Consider the following 18173-nt stretch of genomic DNA (forward strand, 5'->3'; position numbering starts at 1 on the left):
ATGGATTAGCCCCTGTGGGATTTTCCAGAAACTCCCAGCCTGCCCTTAAGAGCCTGTCCTTAATGGGGTCTAGGCTAGTGAGGTTTGGCTGGCTGTTTTTACTTTTTTACACACTTTCTTAGACTTTTTACTGTTTTACACACTTGCTGTTTTTACTTCCTTATCTCCCACTCATTCCTCATGGGTTTCTGCTGTGAGTTCCCAGAGAGGATACCAATGACTTCTATGGCATTCATTTCAATAGACAAAACTAGTTCTTAGATACTTGATCTTTCTGCTGTTGACATTGCTGATTACTTCTTTCAACACTTGTATATGTTGATTCAGGAATCTTATTAATACTGGGTGTGCAGGGGCACCTGGTGGCTCAGTCGGTTAAGCATCTGCCTTCAGCTCTAGTCATGATCCCAGGGTCCTGCGACTGATCCCACATGGGGCTCCCTGCTCAGTGGGGAGCCTGCTTCTCCCTCTCCCTCTGCCCCTCCCCCCTCCTCCTCCTCCTCAAATAAATAAATTAAATCTTTAAAACAAAAAATACTGGGGTGCAGAGAATAATCAGTTGTGGTCCTGGAGCTAAGAGACTAGCTATTAGAGGCTAGTTAGAGGCTACTCCTGTTCCCTTTTGATTCTTCTCTCCTGGCTTCTGTGACGCTACAGTTCTGGATTTCCTTCTCTACCTCAGGCTGCTCTGCAGGCTCCAGTGCATGCACTTCCCATCGGATGCTCTCAGGGTACTCTCTTGGGCCTACATCTCTCAGGCTCCATTTGTGCTGATGACTCCAGAATGCATATCCTCAGACCTGACCTTTATCCTCAAGCTTCAGATGTGCATATCCACTCTATTTCTGGATAGCTCCTGGGTAACTCATATTCAACTCCATACATGGAAACCTGAAGTCACCTTTTCCCCTCAAAAGCTAAAGCTCCAGCTAGCTGTATTTTCATGTCAGCTGATACTGCCATTTTCCACCCAGTTTGCTAAGATAGCAACCTGGGATTCATCCTAGATTTTTCACTCTTAACTCCAACTAATTTAGCTTCTAAATATTTTTCAAATCAGGGGCGCCTGGGTGGCTCGGTTAACTGTCTGCCCTCGGCTCAGGTCATGATCTCAGGGTTCTGGGATCGAGCCCCCATAGGGCCCCCTGCTCAGAGCAGAGCTGGCTTCTCCCTCTCCCTCTGCTGCTCCCCCTGCTTGTGCTCTCTCTGCAGCTGTCTCTCTCTCTGTCAAATAAATACATAAAATCTTTAAAATATATATATAATAATAATAAATTTCTTTTCAAATCGGTCCCTCCCTCTTCATCCCCACTACCCGTGCCTTAGTCCAGGTCCTTCTCATTCCTCCCTGAATATTGCAATGCTCTTTTTTTTTTAATTATTTATTTATTTATTTGACAGAGAGAGAGAGACAGCCAGTGAGAGAGGGAACACAAGCAGGGGGAGTGGGAGAGAAAGAAGCAGGCTCCCAGCAGAGCAGGGAGCCCGATGTGGGGCTCAATCCCAGAACCCTGGGATCATGCCCTGAGCCGAAGGCAGATGCCTAACCACTGAGCCACCCAGGCCCCCTTGCAATGCTCTTCTAACTGGTCTCTCTGGCTTGGTCCAAGCTTGATCTCCATAATCCACCTTCCTCGTTCCTGCCAGCATGACCTTAGTAAAATGTAAACCTGTGTTACTCCCCTATTTAAAAGCTGTCAGTGACATATTGTATGATTCCATTTATATGAAATGTCCAGAATGAGCAAATCCATAAAAAGTGAAAATGGATTAGTGGTTGCCCAGGGCTGAAGGGAGGAGGGACTAGAGTGTGGGGCTTTCATTTTGGAATGATAAAAAATTCCGAAATTAGATAGTGGTGATGGCTGAATATACTAAAAGCCACTGAAATATATACTTTGAAAGGGTAAATTTTATTTTATGTGAAGTATATCTCAAAAAAGCTGAGTGGTTTTCTTCATTTCCTGTCTAGAAGATTCAATCCAAGTTAGACAATATATGATCAGAGTCTTCTCTTTCCAACTCTTATTCCCTACTACTCCTCCCTCCCAGTCTGCACATCATACGGTTCATGCCACTATGCCTTCGTTTATGCAATTCCCTGTGTCTGCTCTGGTCGAGAATATGACCCCCAGCATGTGCACTAATAATAATTAAACTAAACTAATAAGTAGAATTCAATTTTCAAGATTCAGCTCAGCTACCACCTCCTCCAAGAAGCCTACTCTGTACCCTCAGGTTGGGTTAAACACCCTTTTTTCAAAGCATCCTATGCGCTGTCCTCTCTGTAACCTTTGCATCTACCATGTTATAATGAAAGTGTCTGTATAGTCCCTTCCTATGGCTAGACACTATAAGCTTTAGGAGAGCAGTGATGCCTTAACAGGGAGATGGCCCAGAGAATATTTCCTAGCCCCTTAGGTAAGGGAAAGATTGCCTGCTTCTGTCTATATGGTACCTAAGAATTGCAAAACATTTTTTACAAACACAGTCAAAACAACATTGTCAGGGGGGCAGATCCAAGATTTTTACATGTAAGATGAGAAAAAAGAAGTTTCCAACTATAAGTGGTAAAGACCCAGGTCTCCCAATTCTGAAGAGTTCTCCCATGATTCTGCCCTCCCCAGAAAGAGGCTGAAAAGCTCTCCCCCAGGGACTGCAAGGCCATGGCAGAAGCAATGCAGTCTTAAGAGCGCAGCAGGGGCCAGGGCCCATGCAGAAGGCAGCACTGTGTGTAATGCCATAAGACCTCTTCATCTGGGACTCCAGCCACTTATCTCAAATGCTTCCTAAACCCAAAGGCATCTAGTACAGTCCTAGCATTTGTCACCCAACTCGGACATGGCCCCAGTATAACTATGTGGCTACAGAGTACAAAACACGAAGCCCAGAACACTGTGGGGTTCTGAAGAAGCCAGACCAGTTTTCAGGCTGTGTGGAACACAAGGTCCGGTACATAAAGAACGAGGAATGCTTATTTCAAACGTGTCTTTGGGGCGCCTGGGTGGCTCGGTTGGTTAAGTGCCCAACTTGACTTCGGGGTCATGATCTCAGGGTTGTGAGACTGGGCCCTGCATCAGGCACTGTGCTGGGCGTGGAGCCTGCTTAAGATTCCCTCTCCCTCTCCCTCAGCCCTCCCCCCCCGCCCCCTCTAAAAAAAAAAAAAAAAGGTATCCTTGCCTAGAGTAAGCAGCAGACATAAGGGAGGCTCAGACAGACTTCCCTGAGGTGAGAGGTTCCTGATTTTCAGGTTCAAAAAGGAGCCTAGTCACTACTGCGGCCTGGTTCCCGTTCCTCTGTGTCCCCTCCCCTATTAGAAGTCATCACACCACGGCAGAGAGACCTCTATGTTTGCCTCTTCAGTGACAGAATGCTCCCATTCATCTCTGTCTCAGACCCATCTCTGTCACAGACACACAGAAAGGGCTTAGCAAAAGTTTGTTATATGAAAGTTTGGGCAGATAATTGAAACAACTGGGCTTCTTTTCACATGTGTCAAAGGCATACACTAATCATACATTCAACTCTCCACTGTGGGGACTGAGCTGACAAGGGACTCAAATGGGTGGCCATGAATGCATTTCTGGAAGCCAACACAAATCGTTCAGAATTGGGCCAGAGCAGACACCTGAGAGCAGTTCCTAGAATAGCTGCATAGTCAGTATTAGCACTGAATAAAGCCGCCAGAGTAGAGAAATGTCAAGTCCATTTGTTAATGTTAGTTCCAAGCTAAAGCTATCTCTGCAACAAGATGGCTTTCAATGTGCCATTACCTCTTTCCCCTCACCCCCAACAAATTCACTCCATAAACCCAGTTAGGATCAGAGAGGAAAGGACTGATTCTACATCTCAAGAAAGGTTAAGAGGTTCTTTTCACAGCACAGAGCGATCAGAGCCTGGAATGCCCTCCTAAATGCCCCAGAGGCTGCTACAGTCCAAGTCTCCTACAAGATTATCTGGTTTGCTGTAACGGGTCCCACCCCTTGCTCTCTATCCCACCCTGTGATCCCATATCTTTCCCACAGCTCTTATGTAATAACCTTCACATAGTTGTCTCCCCAACCAGACTAAGAGACCATCAATGATACAGACTGGGTTCCAGTAATTTCTATGTCTCCAATACTATGTCTTCTAATAGGCCAGTACGAATGGTTCCCAAAAGCTGTTGATAGTTTTCATCACAGAAAACAACAACAACAACAACAACAAAACTAGAGGGTGCCCTAACAACAGACACTCTATGTCTCTCCAGCATTCAGCTTTGTTCCTAATTCATGCTCTCTTCAGTCTCTGAAAATTGGCATTTTCTGCTCATAGTTGTGTGGTATAGCCTAAGACCGCAGCTGAATAGGCTTTTCACTCTGGAATCACCAGCGTGGCTTCTTTAGAGTCCGTGAAAAACCAAACACCAAAACCCACAACCAAGAACAGAGGTACAATTCACAATCCATACTCCTGGGGGGAAGAAGACCAGTGGTGCTTGCCTGCTCCTCGGAAGTCACAGTATTCAGCAGAAGCAAACTGCTCTCTTGGCCGCTCCGACAAGCCAACCTCACATACAGTTGTACCAGTTACTCCTAAGCTACTGGTAAGAGCCTGTGTGGGGTGATTGCCGCTTCTCAATGGAGCTCATGAACTGAATATTACATATTTACTTCTTACTAAGTAAACTATCAGCATCACCACTGCACAAATCTGTAAACGGCTATTTCTTAGAATTACAAAATTAGACTGAACAGCTCTATCCAACAGACTTCTCACTTTTTTTTTTAAGATTTTATTTATTCATTTGAGAAAGAGAGCGCGAGCCAGAGCACAAGCAGGGAGAGGGGCAAAGGGAGAGAGAGAAGCAGACTCCCCACTAAGCAGGGACCCCTCCCCCCCCCCCCCCCCGCAGGGCTAGATGCCAGGACCCGGGGACCATGACCCGAGGTGAAGGCAGACGCTTAACCAACTGAGCCACCCAGGTGCCCCGAGGCTTTTCACTCTTGAAAGCAGTGTTTCAGCAACCACTGACGTGTGAATCCTGCAAAGGCAATACTATTTTCAGGAATCACTCTGATAGGAAATTAGGGTTCCTTTTTCCTCTACTATAGGCTCACAATCACTTGGAAAAAAGCATCTGCTTCTCTCTGCCCTGGTTTACCCGCCTGGAACATGTTTCCACTACTGTAAGTCTCCTGTCATCTCTGGTCTGAGAAGCTCAGGCTGATGGTTCCTGTGAGGTCAAGGACAGAATCTGCTTTACAGATTGGGCATACTAAGGTCCCAAGAGCACTTAAGTCACTTGGAGAGGTGGGACAAACTGGGTCTGAGATTCAAAATCCAAGCTCTCAAGCAGATGTTTTGGCCTCTGTGCTATCAACTGCATTCTCTGAAAGAAGGCCAGGAAGCCCCTCCTCCGACAGGCTCTACGCTAGGTGCTAGGAATAAAAAGGTGAGGAAGAGGAGCACTTGTATACTAGTGGGAGACAACACAATAGAACAATCACATAATATGATGGAGACACTACTAAAATATAAGTAAGCCTTTTATTGTCCTTAAAGAAAGCAAGCTCAGATTCAAGGTTGGCAACGAGACCACCTGGAAACCTTAAAGCCCTATTCTGTCCCTTTAGCTTTATTTATCCCTTACGGACTTCTCATTCTTACGGCCACTATCACCACCAAACAGGTCTCCTGGGTGGGGCTGCTCTGTGCATGGCCATACAACCCTCTCCCTAATCCCTGCAACACAGTTACAATAAGGCTGAAACATTCAGACAAAACTTTACCAAAAGTTCAGAGATTAAAGGAGAAGGAACACAGACAGTCTCTAGAACTGGATGGTCTGGCTTATAAGATCCACTTGTTTTTCTTGAACTTGAGATTCCCCATAGTGCACCTCCCAACCTGTCTTCAGGTTGCAAAGTCATTTGTTCTCACCACATGGAAGTATCCTCAATACCTCCTTACAGTTCAGACCCAGGAAATCATAGCCCAGAGACACAGGGAGCTCTTTCTCCTAAATTCCTAATTTCTCATCTCAAGGGAATACCCACTCCCTATTAGGAAAACCAAAGGATAGTGGTCTTACCCTAAAGGTCCAAAGAGGTTAGTCATTTTTACAATATAACACGAAAAGCCCAGATAGAGCTATACTTGACACTTGCATGACGGGACAAACTGCTTTGGAAGCACAGAAGGGAATATGATCAGCTCTTAGGAACTCGCTGGGGGAGCTTTGCTCCAGAAAGCCTAGCCACCCTAACCTAGTGATCTTTCTTTTCCCTGAAAACCTACAGTCTGAAGCTGAACACTCAATTATTAAATGCTGCAGGCTGTTCTTTAATTATTTTCCAACAAGACTGTAAGTACCTCTAGGTCAGAAATTGTCCTTTTGTAATATTCCTTCATCCGTGGTGCCAGGCATAGGAGATATTCATGTGGGGGGGAAATATCTATGTGACTGATAGATAATTCGTCAGGATCTCCCTCAACCTTGGAAGAAATGATGCTCTCTCAATAGGCTGCCAAGATGTGATTTCGGCGGCCTGCTCGAGGTGAGAGAAGGCTATCATCAACCCAAGGCAGTGTCTTGATATGACCCTACCCATTTGCCTAGAACAAGAGCAGGTTAGTCTTGATTTTCTAAAACATTCTAAGGAAGAAGAAAAGGCTAAGAGGGGATAAGATACCACCTTTCAGGTCCCAATAAAGATAAAGGACTCCTTATAACTAGGCCTCAGCTGGTCACCAGATTCCACTTGCTGTCTTTTTTTTTTTTTTTTTTTAAGATTTATTTATTTATTTATTTCAGAGACAGAGAAAGCGAGTGAGCGAGTAGGGGGAGGAGCAGAGGGACAGAATCTTCAAGCAGACTCCTCACTGAGCAGGGAGCCTGATGTGGGGTTTGATCTCACGACTCATGAAATCATGACCTGAGCCGAAACCAAGAGTCAGACGCCCAACTGACTGAGCCACCCACGCCCCTCCACTTGCGACGTTAATGCTGCTTCAGTAACAGTGCAGCTCACTACAAATGGCCCTGCCACACCCAGGGGCCACACATCCACGTCCCCAAAGCTGTTTTCTCTGTAGTAGTTTATAAACCAATGGCCAGGGTCCCTCAGGGGCAGTACTGCTGTGTGGAACACGAGAACCATCGTGTGTGAGGTAGCCAAGGACTTACTGTTCTAGGCGTCATTGGCTCTGACAGTACAGCTTGCTTGTGTCCCCTCTGCAAATTTTGTCTTAAAAAAAGCTCCCTTCCCCCTCATTCATGACAGAAGGGGTGCAGGAGTCTGTGAATGCATGTCTATATGTGTGCATGTGTAGGTGTTGAGGGGGGTTGGAATTAAATGACAGCTATTCTTGGGCAAGTACGAACCTCCTCAATACCTCTCTAGAAGACTTTAACTCTTGCACAGAAGTCATATTAGATGGCTTATAGTTCCCACATCAATGATCAAACAATACTGTTTATACAGGCCTGGTCACGGTGGTGTCCTGGGCCACTTGGCCCTGAAGTGCCTGCCTTGTAGCATGGCCAACTTCCTCTAAAAGCAACTCTTTTCTAACCTGGTCACACAGCAATTTGGACAGCAAGAGACTAGCTGATGCCAAAGAAGAACTGGCAGAAGGGCAGAAACTCAATCACACAGATAGAAAATGGGTCAGTACGTTACAGCCCTCAAAACCTGCATTCAAATGACAAAACCAGTGAACCCCTGCTCTCAGTTAACAGCTACGTCCTGAAGCCACGAGAGAGAACTCTAAGACACAGGCTCCCAATTTGCAATGACTGCTGTCACTCCTATAGGACAGCAATCTCTTAACTCTCCCATGTCACCTGCTCCTGCAACACTCATTCAGACTGGAGTCAAGCATTAAGATTCTTAAGATATATGTGTTGCCTGGCTCAACACTAAAAGGTATCTGCTGTGAGCCAATTGGCTTTCTAAGGACTAGCTATACAGAGTATTAAGTTGTATTCTCTGTGATTAAATGTTAAATCTATATGAGATCTTCATCATTTCAAAGCTCATTAATGATTGGTTTCTTTCTTTTTTTTTTTTTTTAAGATTTTATTTATTTATTTGACAGAGAGAGACAGCCAGCGAGAGAGGGAACACAAGCAGGGGGAGTGGGAGAGGAAGAAGCAGGCTCTCTGTGGAGGAGCCTGATGCGGGGCTCGATCCCAGAGCACCAGGATCGATCCCAGAACGCGGGGATCACGCCCTGAGCGGAAGGCAGACGCTTAACAACTGAGCCACCCACGCGCCTCCCGACTGGTTTCTTAACATAGCTTTTTGGTAATGGAAGACAGTGTCTCCAAGAGTTGTGCAAGTACAGCCTTCATACCTTAGATGTGAGGTCCCGATGGAAAATGCCTTTGAAGTGAAGGTAGCTGAGGCCCACTGCTATGTCATAGGCCAGTTTCACCCTCACGGTCCATGGCAAATGCAGGTTACTGTCTAGCAACTGTTCCAGGTTTCCGGAGTTGATATACTGCAAAACAAAAGGAAAAACCCAGCCACCATTTGTCAGGAACGTTTAGGCTGGTGGTGAAACCATCAGAAAATAAATACCTAGAGGATAGAGATTCTACATTTTTTAATTTTTTTTAAGTTACTGAGGGTGTAGTTGGCATCCAGGCACTATGGCAGGCGCTGCACACGAAGACCCTTGCCTTTGCGGAGATGACAATCTATTAAGGGGTACAAACAGTATCCTGTGGTAAATGCTAAAATACAGCTTTGTACAGGTGCGACAGCACTATGACTGCAGAGGATAAAGTTACAAAGTCCATCTGGGCATATCAGAGGAAGCTATAGAGAGGAAATAAGGAGTCAAAAGGATGACCTGGAGGACCAGGAAAGAAAGACAATCCACACAGAGGGAGCAATATATGCAAAGTTATAGATTAAGGGCAAGGTGCATTCAGGAAACTAATTTACTCAATATGGCCAGAGTGCATGAATAGTAGAAACAGGTGAGGCCACTATACTTTGCTAAGATATATGGACTTTATCCTATCGGAACAAAATAAGCCTTTTAAGCAGAAGAGCAAAATGTTCATCTTTGCTTTTCAAAGAAAAGATTATTTAAGCAATGGTATGATTGCTGGATTAGGTGGAGACTATGGAGAAAGGTAAATAGGCAATTATTGCAATAATCTTGGTGCGAGGTCGGTAGCTCAGTTAAGGCGATAGTGCAGACGTTGGAACAGGGCAAGACTCAAGATACAGTTAGATGGCAGAGTTAAAAACAAACAAACACACACACAAAACTTGATGACTGTCTGGATGGGGGCGGGGACGGAACAAGCACAATGAAAATCCCTAGGTTGATCCAGGCTATTAGTCCCTGGATGCCATTATTCAATATCCACAGAATAGAGAGAAGGACAGATTTTTAGAAGAAGAAGCAAGGTTAAAAATAGTGAGGTCAGGGGTGCCTGGGTGGCACAGCGGTTAAGCGCCTGCCTTCGGCTCAGGGCGTGATCCCGGAGTTATGGGATCGAGCCCCACATCAGGCTCCTCTGCTAGGAGCCTGCTTCTTCCTCTCCCACTCCCCCTGCTTGTGTTCCCTCTCTCGCTGGCTGTCTCTATCTCTGTCAAATAAATAAATAAAAATCTTTATAAAAAAAAAATAGTGAGGTCAGCTATGACATGTTGAGTTTAAGCACTTGTGGGACAGCCAAGGTAGATATGTCCTAAAAAGAGCTTAAAGTTTAGGAACAAAGACTGAGCTAAAGACCAACATTTAGGAGGCAGTAACATTGAGCTGAAGTAATCACTGATGCCAAGGGATGTATGAAGTTGTCCAGGGGTTAACATATGAAGTGAGAAATTAACAGAATCCTAAGGTATGGCAACATTTAAAGGAGCAGGCAGAGGAAGAACCAAGCAAGAATGTTACCATAGAAGTCCAAGAAGGAGAACATTCCAAAGTTCAGATGACCAAAAGTATCAAATGCCATACAGATCAAGTAAGGTGAGCATGAAAAGTGCCCACTGAACTTGCAACTAAGAAGTCATTGGCAACTATGGCCAAAGGAGTTGGTTAAGACCAGAGTTAAGACCAAAGTGAATTGAGGAGTGAACGGAAGATAAGGCTGTGGAGAAACTATGTGAAGATGTACTCTTTCAGTAAATTGGCTGTTCATCATTTCTACATACCCATGAAGGGCTGCCTTGCTTAAAAAAAAAAAAAAAGAGCAAATAAATGTATTTACATAGAGATGATAATAAGAGCAAGGGTAATAATAATAACAATAGCAACAACTAGTATTTATTTATATAGTGCTTACTTTGTGCCAGGCACTAGTCTAAGAACTTTACATTAATTATCTTGTTTAATCTGCACATAACCCTATGAATTAAGTGTACTATTATTCTCATTTTATAAACGGCATTTAGACTTTAAGAGCCAGGGCTCAAACCCAGGCAGTCTGGCCCAGGGTCCACATTCTTCCCCACTACATTACATTAGAGTTACAGGCCACAGCATCTGAGTCGAAGAGCCTCATACAGAACAGGAGCTCAAAAATTTTTACCAATTAGATCATGAATTTATTTAAACCTCACATGATATATTATCTCCCTCCTCCTTCCACAAGAGATAAAGGGGAAAATTCCTCTAAGCCTAAAATTAAGCTCTTAAATACCTATTTTGGGGGGTGATACTGAATTTTTCAAAAGACTAGGGAACCTAAAGGGATAGCAGGCAAGAGATCTGAATTTTAGTCCAATTCTGCCTCTTAATAACCAATTACCTTTGGACAAATCAACTAATGAGGCTATCCTTCAGCTTTCCTACCTATAAAACAGATAATTCCTGATCCATATAACTTACAATGTCATTATGTGAATCTAATACAAACATATGAAAGTGCTTAGAAAAATATTTAAGCGCCACATAATGAGATGTCACGATGTGGTAACATAAGCACCAAAAAGGACCAGCTGGGGGCAGCACGATGCAGCAGCTCAAATCCTCGGATGCGGTGGAGCAGGCTTGGCACCGCAGAGAATGGCTAAAAATAAACCTAACTTCTCAAAAGGGAAACCTGTCAATCTGCTTCATTCTGTTTTTAATCCATCTTGGAAATCTCAAAATGGGCATAACGACGGCATTAACACAGCGCCTTTCATCTCTTCACTTTAGTTGAATCTGTCCACGGTTCACATTTAAGGAGCTCGCTTGCTAAAAAGAAACTGAACTTGCAAACTCCAAGCCTATTGGGGACAACACAGTGGACGCTAATCATACAGACAAACTTCTTTAGTTCTGAGAGCCAGAAAGACCTAAAAAGGTGTTGGTTCACTTCCTTGATAATGGTGAGGATGCGACGTGAAGGCCTGACTTCAGGAGCCCCTGAGGTTTCCCAATGGAGGGCCAGGCAGAAAAGACTATGATGAAAAGGCTATATTTGCATTCTCTCTGCGCCAGGCTAAGCCAGTACTCTTGATTCTGGTTCAGAAAAACACATATTTACTCTTTTCAGCATGTCTCTAAAGACTTGAGAAATCCATAGATCAAGGCAGAAGGTGGAGAGCAGAGGAGAAAGGTGGGGCGCATCACACCACTAGTAGGCTCTGGTTTTTCCAGCAAGATGGAAGAAGCACAAACCAGGACCAGAGAAGGAAACTAAATGGAGTTTATTGTTAGAACCCATTTCTCTTGCTTGCCTTTGGTGAATATTTTTAGAGGGGGCTGATAAGCCTCTGGGCCTTCAGAAACCACAACTTCGGAGTGTCTCAAGACCTTTGCATGTATGAAGAAAGGAAGTTTGAGATCTGCCAACAAGGAAGATTTCTAAGTTGCTACACACTCTGTGTGCCCATTAGCTGGGACGTTCACTTCCCCATAAGCAACTCCCAGGGCAGGCTCAGCTGGTGTGTCCTCTGAACAAATCCCTCTGTGGGAAGCAGAGGCAAGATCAACTACACCAGCTTCCCAGAATGAGAGTAACAGCTGCTTCCGCTTTGTTTTCTTCCAGACCACTCCCTTGAGCAGCTCTACAAAACAACCTAAGGCATTGGCAATGCACTTAAATAACCTACTAGAGAGAGAAGTTTTTACGTTTTTTATTGTTGTCCTTTTAAACTTTCAAGTTCAGAAAACTGTAATATCAGCCCATCAAATGTGATAGGTACTTCAGTACCTCTTAGTGACTCTTCCCCAATTTCATCTACACTAAAACCTGCCTTTCCAACTCGTGGTCTAATAAAATATTATAACAGAGTTTTTACCATTTCATTTGTGTTTGATACTTGATTTCATTAAAGACTCTTCCTAAAAGGCAGTCAATAAATAAATGTGTGCTGGAGACTAAACAATATTACGTATGCAAGAAATCATATGTCGGGGCGCCTGGGTGGCTCAGTCGTTAAGCGTCTGCCTTCGGCTCAGGGCATAATCCTGGAGTTCTGGGATCGAGCCCCACATCAGGCTCCTCAGCTGGGAGCCTGCTTCTTCCTCTCCCACTCCCCCTGCTTGTGTTCCCTCTCTTGCTGGCTGTCTCTATCTCTGTCAAATAAATAAATAAATCTTTAAAAAAAAAAAAAAGAAAGAAAAGTCAGGAATTGAAGCCAGGAGAATAGTTAGGAGGCTTCTGGAGTCATCCAGCTGGGAAGGTGTGAATAAGACAATGACCGCAAGAACGAAAAGGAGGCTAATATCTGGAGACAGCTGAGAGGTAGAAGCAACAGGATCTGGAGTTTAATTAAAGGCAGGGAGTAATTAAAGGAAATAATGTGTACAAAGTATGCCCAGCATAGTGCTTAGCTCATAGTATACAACTCACTCTTCCCACTATCAATATCTTATCTTCATAACCCCTCCCTGGGTTATTCCACTGGCTTTCTAACTAGTCTTCTTGTCCATTTCTTGTATCTTAAACAGACACAGCCCTCATTGCAATCCATGTTCCATAATACAGCCAAATACTCCTTCTGAAATGCCCACCTAGAGTCAATCCCCTGTTAAATTATTCAGTGATGCCCTATTACTGTTAGGATAAAACCCACAACCCTTACTTGGCATGGAATATGAAGCCTTTCACTCCTGCTTATACAGGTCTGACCCCTGCTTATTTGCACATTTGCACACATTGCTGGTCCTTTTACCTGGAATACCCTTCCCTCACCCAGGCCTGGCTAATCACTCACTGTTGAGGATTCAGTTCCATTTTATGGAAGCCCATATGTAGGACTGGGAATAAGAAGGACAATCTGTGCAAAAGGAACACAAAGATAAAGTGCAGAAATTAGTAGTTATTCCTTTACTTTTTCCTGAATGAGGTATAAATAGGGAGAAGGGATGAAGCTAAAAAATAAAGATGGACGGTACAGTATAGTGGAAAAGCCCACATACCATGGAGTTAGACTGCCTAGGATGGACTCTCACCTGTGACTAGCGGTGTGACCCTGGGTTGGTCATTAAATTTCTTTAATACTCATCTATAAAATGGGAATAAGAATACTATCTACCCCCCTCAAAAAAAAGATTAGTACCTAACCTATAGAGTTATAAAGATTCAATCAATTGATGTGTAAAATGCTTAGAACAATGTCAAAGAAAGTTCTCAGTATATGTCAGTTGTTATCTATTGCTGTTACTATTTTATTTATTATTACAAATGTGTAATTTTTAGAGAAGTTCTGGAACAGCAAGATGAAACATCTACAGTTAATTTGTCAGATCACAGGGGCACTAAAGATTTACAGGTAGAGTATATTATGATCTGTCGTGTGTTGAATCATGTCTCCCCAAAAGATATGCTCACGTCCTAACCCCTGGTAATTGTAAATGTGACCTTTTTGGGAAATAGAGTCTTTGCAGATGGAAAATCAAATAAAGATGGGATCATACCGGAGTAGGGTAGACCCTTAGTCCAATAGGATTGGTATCTTTATAAAAAGAGAAGAGACACAGACACACAGGGAGAGTGTTATGTAATAAGGGAAGCAGAGATGTGACTGATACATCTATAAGCCAAGAAACACCACCAGAAGCTAGGAAGAGGTAAGGAAGGATATTCCCCTAGAGCTTTCATAGAGAACATGGCCCTGTCAACAGTTTGATTTTGGACTTCCAACCTTCAGAACTGTAGAAGAATCAATTTCTGTTGTTATAAGCCACCCACATTGTAGTGTTTTGTCATGGCAGCCCTAGGAAACTAATACATGCCCAAAACTACATTTTAGAAAGGTCATGCTGGTAGCAGGATAGAGAAGGAACTAGAGGAAGGTCTGGAGGGTACTGTGACAGTCCAGATGAGACATGACCAAATTCCTGACTTAGGCATGAAAAGGTGGACTAGAGTTAGAAAACGCAGAGATAGAGTCTAAAGGATATAGCAACTGGGTGGTAAATACGAGAACTGAAGGAAAAGAAAGGTAACTCAGAGATTCCAAACTCAGGTGTTTGGAGAAGATAAGAAGGGGTCCTATCATCTTACATTCCATCAGTAAGTCAGAAACACATCAGAAACCAGCATCAATGTCAAATAACCAAATCAGTGACTTGTCAAACCTCTGTTCTTCGGATAAGCCCTCCACAGATGAGGGCCCGGGCCCCGACCTAGTTTTCACTGAAGCCCAACAATGCCATTGTGCCAGCCACTGTATGTTTTTTGGTTGGCTCCAAACACAAAGGCTAGCAGACATCCCATCCTGCTGGCTTGGTTTGAAGAAGAAAAGCAAGCTTTGTTACTGCCCCGGGTAATTTCAGGACAGGCATCCCAAGAGCGCCCTGTGGGAGGCTTGTGCCCCCAAGGAGCCTCCTGTTCTCAGCTCGAGGTTCTGCAGCCACCACAAGCATATATCCCTTCATCTGCCAAAACCCGCATTCGCCACTGTTCAGGAGGTCCACTAGGGCTTGCCTGACTGAAACAGTCAGTAGTAACAAACTGACCCAAAAAGAAAGGGAACCCAAAATGTGTTTGAACATATTTAAATGTTTCACTCTCTTTGCCTTCATATATGTTTATCTACTGCCCAGAATACTCTTCTTCCCCTTCATAGCTTTGTTAACTCTTATTCATCCTCCTAATCCTAGCTCAAGTCTTCTATTTTGGAAAGCATTTCCTAACACCCTATTCTATACTTTGTGACACTTTAGCCCCCCGTATGCATTTCTACTATTGCTTACCACATTGTACTATAACCTTGATGGCAGGGACCAGGTCTTTCTCAACTTTGTGAGCCCAGTATCCAGTGAACAATAAATTGTTGAATGAACAAGTGAATAAGTACATTTAAATACATGCAGACAGGTTTTAAGCTCTCTCATATTAGAAGCCATTCCAATTCAATGTAGATCAAAAGGGAAGTGTGCCTTTAGAGAATTTTTCTGATAAATAGCATCCAAAACAAATATTTAATAATGCTTATTATTGGCATTACTGGCACCAGGCTGACTCAGTTGGTAGGGTGCGTGACTCTTGATCTCAGGGTTTTGAGTTAGAGCCCCATGTTGGGTGTGGAGATTACTTAAAAATAAAATCTTTTAAATAATAATAGTAAAAATGCCTACTATATGGCGGATATTATGGTAACACTGGAAATAAAATGAAACACAAAACAGTACATTTGGCCACTCAGTGATATAAAATTCTGAGGATACTTTTATCAGACTATTGGCAAACTCCTTCAAGTGGTCAAAATCACATGGACTTAAAAAATATAACTGCGTGGGGTGCCTGGGTGGCACAGCGGTTAGGCGTCTGCCTTCGGCTCGGGACGTGATCCCGGCGTTATGGGATCGGGCCCCACATCAGGCTCCTCCGTTATGAGCCTGCTTCTTCCTCTCCCACTCCCCCTGCTGTGTTCCCTCTCTTGCTGGCTGTCTCTATCTCTGTCAAGTAAATAAATAAAATCTTAAAAAAAAATATATATATATATATATGTATATATATATATAACTGTGACCTCCTTTTATAGAACATATTTCTTTTATCAGTAACTGAAAGAAGCCATAAAATGATACCTCCCCCTCTTCATTCACACTTCCCATAGATAGATGTTTAGTATGAACCCATTCACTGCTTAAAGAATATGTTTGCTGGGGCGCCTGGGTAGCGCAGTCCTTGAGCGTCTGCCTTCGGCTCAGGGCGTGATCCCGGCGTTCCGGGATCGAGTCCCACATCAGGCTCCTAGGCTGGGAGCCTGCTTCTTCCTCTCCCTCTCCCCTGCTGTGTTCCCTCTCTCGCTGGCTGTCTGTCACATAAATAAATAAAAAATCTTTAAAAAAAAAAAAAAAAAAAGAATATGTTTGCTTAACACACCTGAAGCAGTAGGAGTGTTTTTCTATGCATGTAAGCTACTATAAACATCAAAATGACTGTTTACCTACAAGATTCGAAAAAGTGTGATTAAGCTTTTCCCAGATTTTTAACTCTTCCATCAAACATCTCATAATCAAAATCAAATTTGTTTAAATAAACTAAACATTAAAAGATAAATCCGTAGAATAAATCTTCTCAAAGAAATAAACTAAGAAATAGTAAGACTGTTCCCTTTACCCTGTGATGCTCTACTCACAATCAATGGTTGTAGACATGATTTAAGATCAGGCCGGGGCTCCTAACTACTTCATCCAGTTTGCTTTCGTATTCCCAAATCCATAAGGCTATTGCGTTCATGCTTAAAATTATTCTTACCTCCAGCATGCTACCCCACATCTACTACAACCCAGCACTCTGCAGACCCACATAGGAATCTTTGACATTCACCTGGTGACCGGGCTCAGAGCGAACAAAGCAATCCATTAAGGAAGACAAACACACCCTGGCTCCCCATCATATCTGAGGAAAAGGGGCTTGACAGTGGACAAAATGAAAATAGAAACCAAAAGAAGTGAAGTTTCTAATTAAGGTGATTTATATCAAAGGAACTGCATCTTCAAATGAACCAATCATTTCTTCTACCTACTCTGCCTATATTAGCATACCACTTTGCCTCGGAATAAGGAATAAATCAAGCAGAAGTTAAAAGAAGCAAACAAGTTTAAAGGGTATCTTCTAGTGGCAAACAGTAGGTGGAGGGGTAGAAAGGGAGGAAAGGTTTCCAACTTGCTATGGGAAGATAGCTTCCCACCCCAATAGTCACTCCAAGTGCAGGCAGAAATCTCTTCCAAAGGGTAAAGGTCAAATGGGTAACTAAATACCCTCATGTTCACAGAAATCCATGAAGACTACTACGAGTTACCAAAGGAAGGGGTGGAGACAGAGGACCCAGCCAGGTCTGGTTCTATTGCAGACAAAACAGATTTGAGGTCTGGTATATACACAAGTATCTATAGCCTCAAACAAGAAAAGAGAGCCTTCTCTTTTCCTTGGTTTCAAACCATCTCAGATGTCAGAATGATGTCCCCTCTTTAATGAGAGAATGAGAAAAATCAGGTGGTTAATCTTGAGTGTAAATCTGGATTTATTCTACCAACTTGTTTAAAATTATCTTTCCTGTCAGCCACTGGGACTCCCAGGGAAGCAGCTAATGCTAGTCTAATGCCAACTCTCAATTTAAGTAAAGCAGCAGATCTGGATATAATGCCATTCGGAAGGATTTTGGGGATTCTAAACTGAAAAAATGTTTTTTCCAAATGACGAGAAGCAGAGAAAGAACATATCACTCAATTCTGAAATGCTTTCCAAATAAATTCAGAAGGTCCTGACACATAATTAACTTCTTTTCATGAATTCATTGAAAACAGGTTCAATACCGTGTCTGGTAAAGTAGGCCCCCATAAATACTTGTTGAATGAACTAATGAATGAAGTGTCCCTAGCCATCTATCTACATATAGGGATTCCTTCTCCACACTCCATGAGTCAGCTCTCATCAGCTACCTCAGTCTTCAGGGCTTAGACCGGGAAGGTCTTGCTCAAGGAAGAGCCTTAAGTTGGGCTAAGAAAAAGACTGAGCCTGGTATTCTATAGTGAAGAAACTATGCCAATTACAGCATTATGTTAAAAAAAAAAAAAAAAAGGTTCCCAGGTAATATACACACAGCAGAGAAAGGAGAAATATTCCAGCTCTACTCCAAGTTTTCCACATCTCAGTAAATGGCACCACCACCTACCTAGAAACTGGGTACCATCTGATTTCTCATTCTCCTTATCGAAGTCATAGTCAAGACCTTGTGTTTATATTTTCCAAGACAGATCTTCACACAGATACCACC

The 18173-nt window shown here is 43.2% G+C and overlaps 1 protein-coding gene across 1 annotated transcript in view; it reads right to left on the reverse strand.

Annotated features, from left to right (window-relative positions):
- The window catches only part of TESK2 (testis associated actin remodelling kinase 2), a 127526-nt gene that overhangs the window by 5765 nt on the left and 103588 nt on the right, over positions 1-18173 (reverse strand). Inside the window, exon 5 of the mRNA XM_045799694.2 lies at positions 8344-8490. Coding sequence (XP_045655650.2) covers positions 8344-8490 — 147 coding nt within the window. The remainder of the gene's footprint in view (positions 1-8343; positions 8491-18173) is intronic.

The sequence above is a fragment of the Ursus americanus genome, chromosome 12 (assembly GCF_024610735.1).
Source record: "Ursus americanus isolate L20-20 chromosome 12, mUrsAme1.1.p, whole genome shotgun sequence".
NCBI classification, from domain to species: Eukaryota; Metazoa; Chordata; class Mammalia; order Carnivora; family Ursidae; genus Ursus; species Ursus americanus.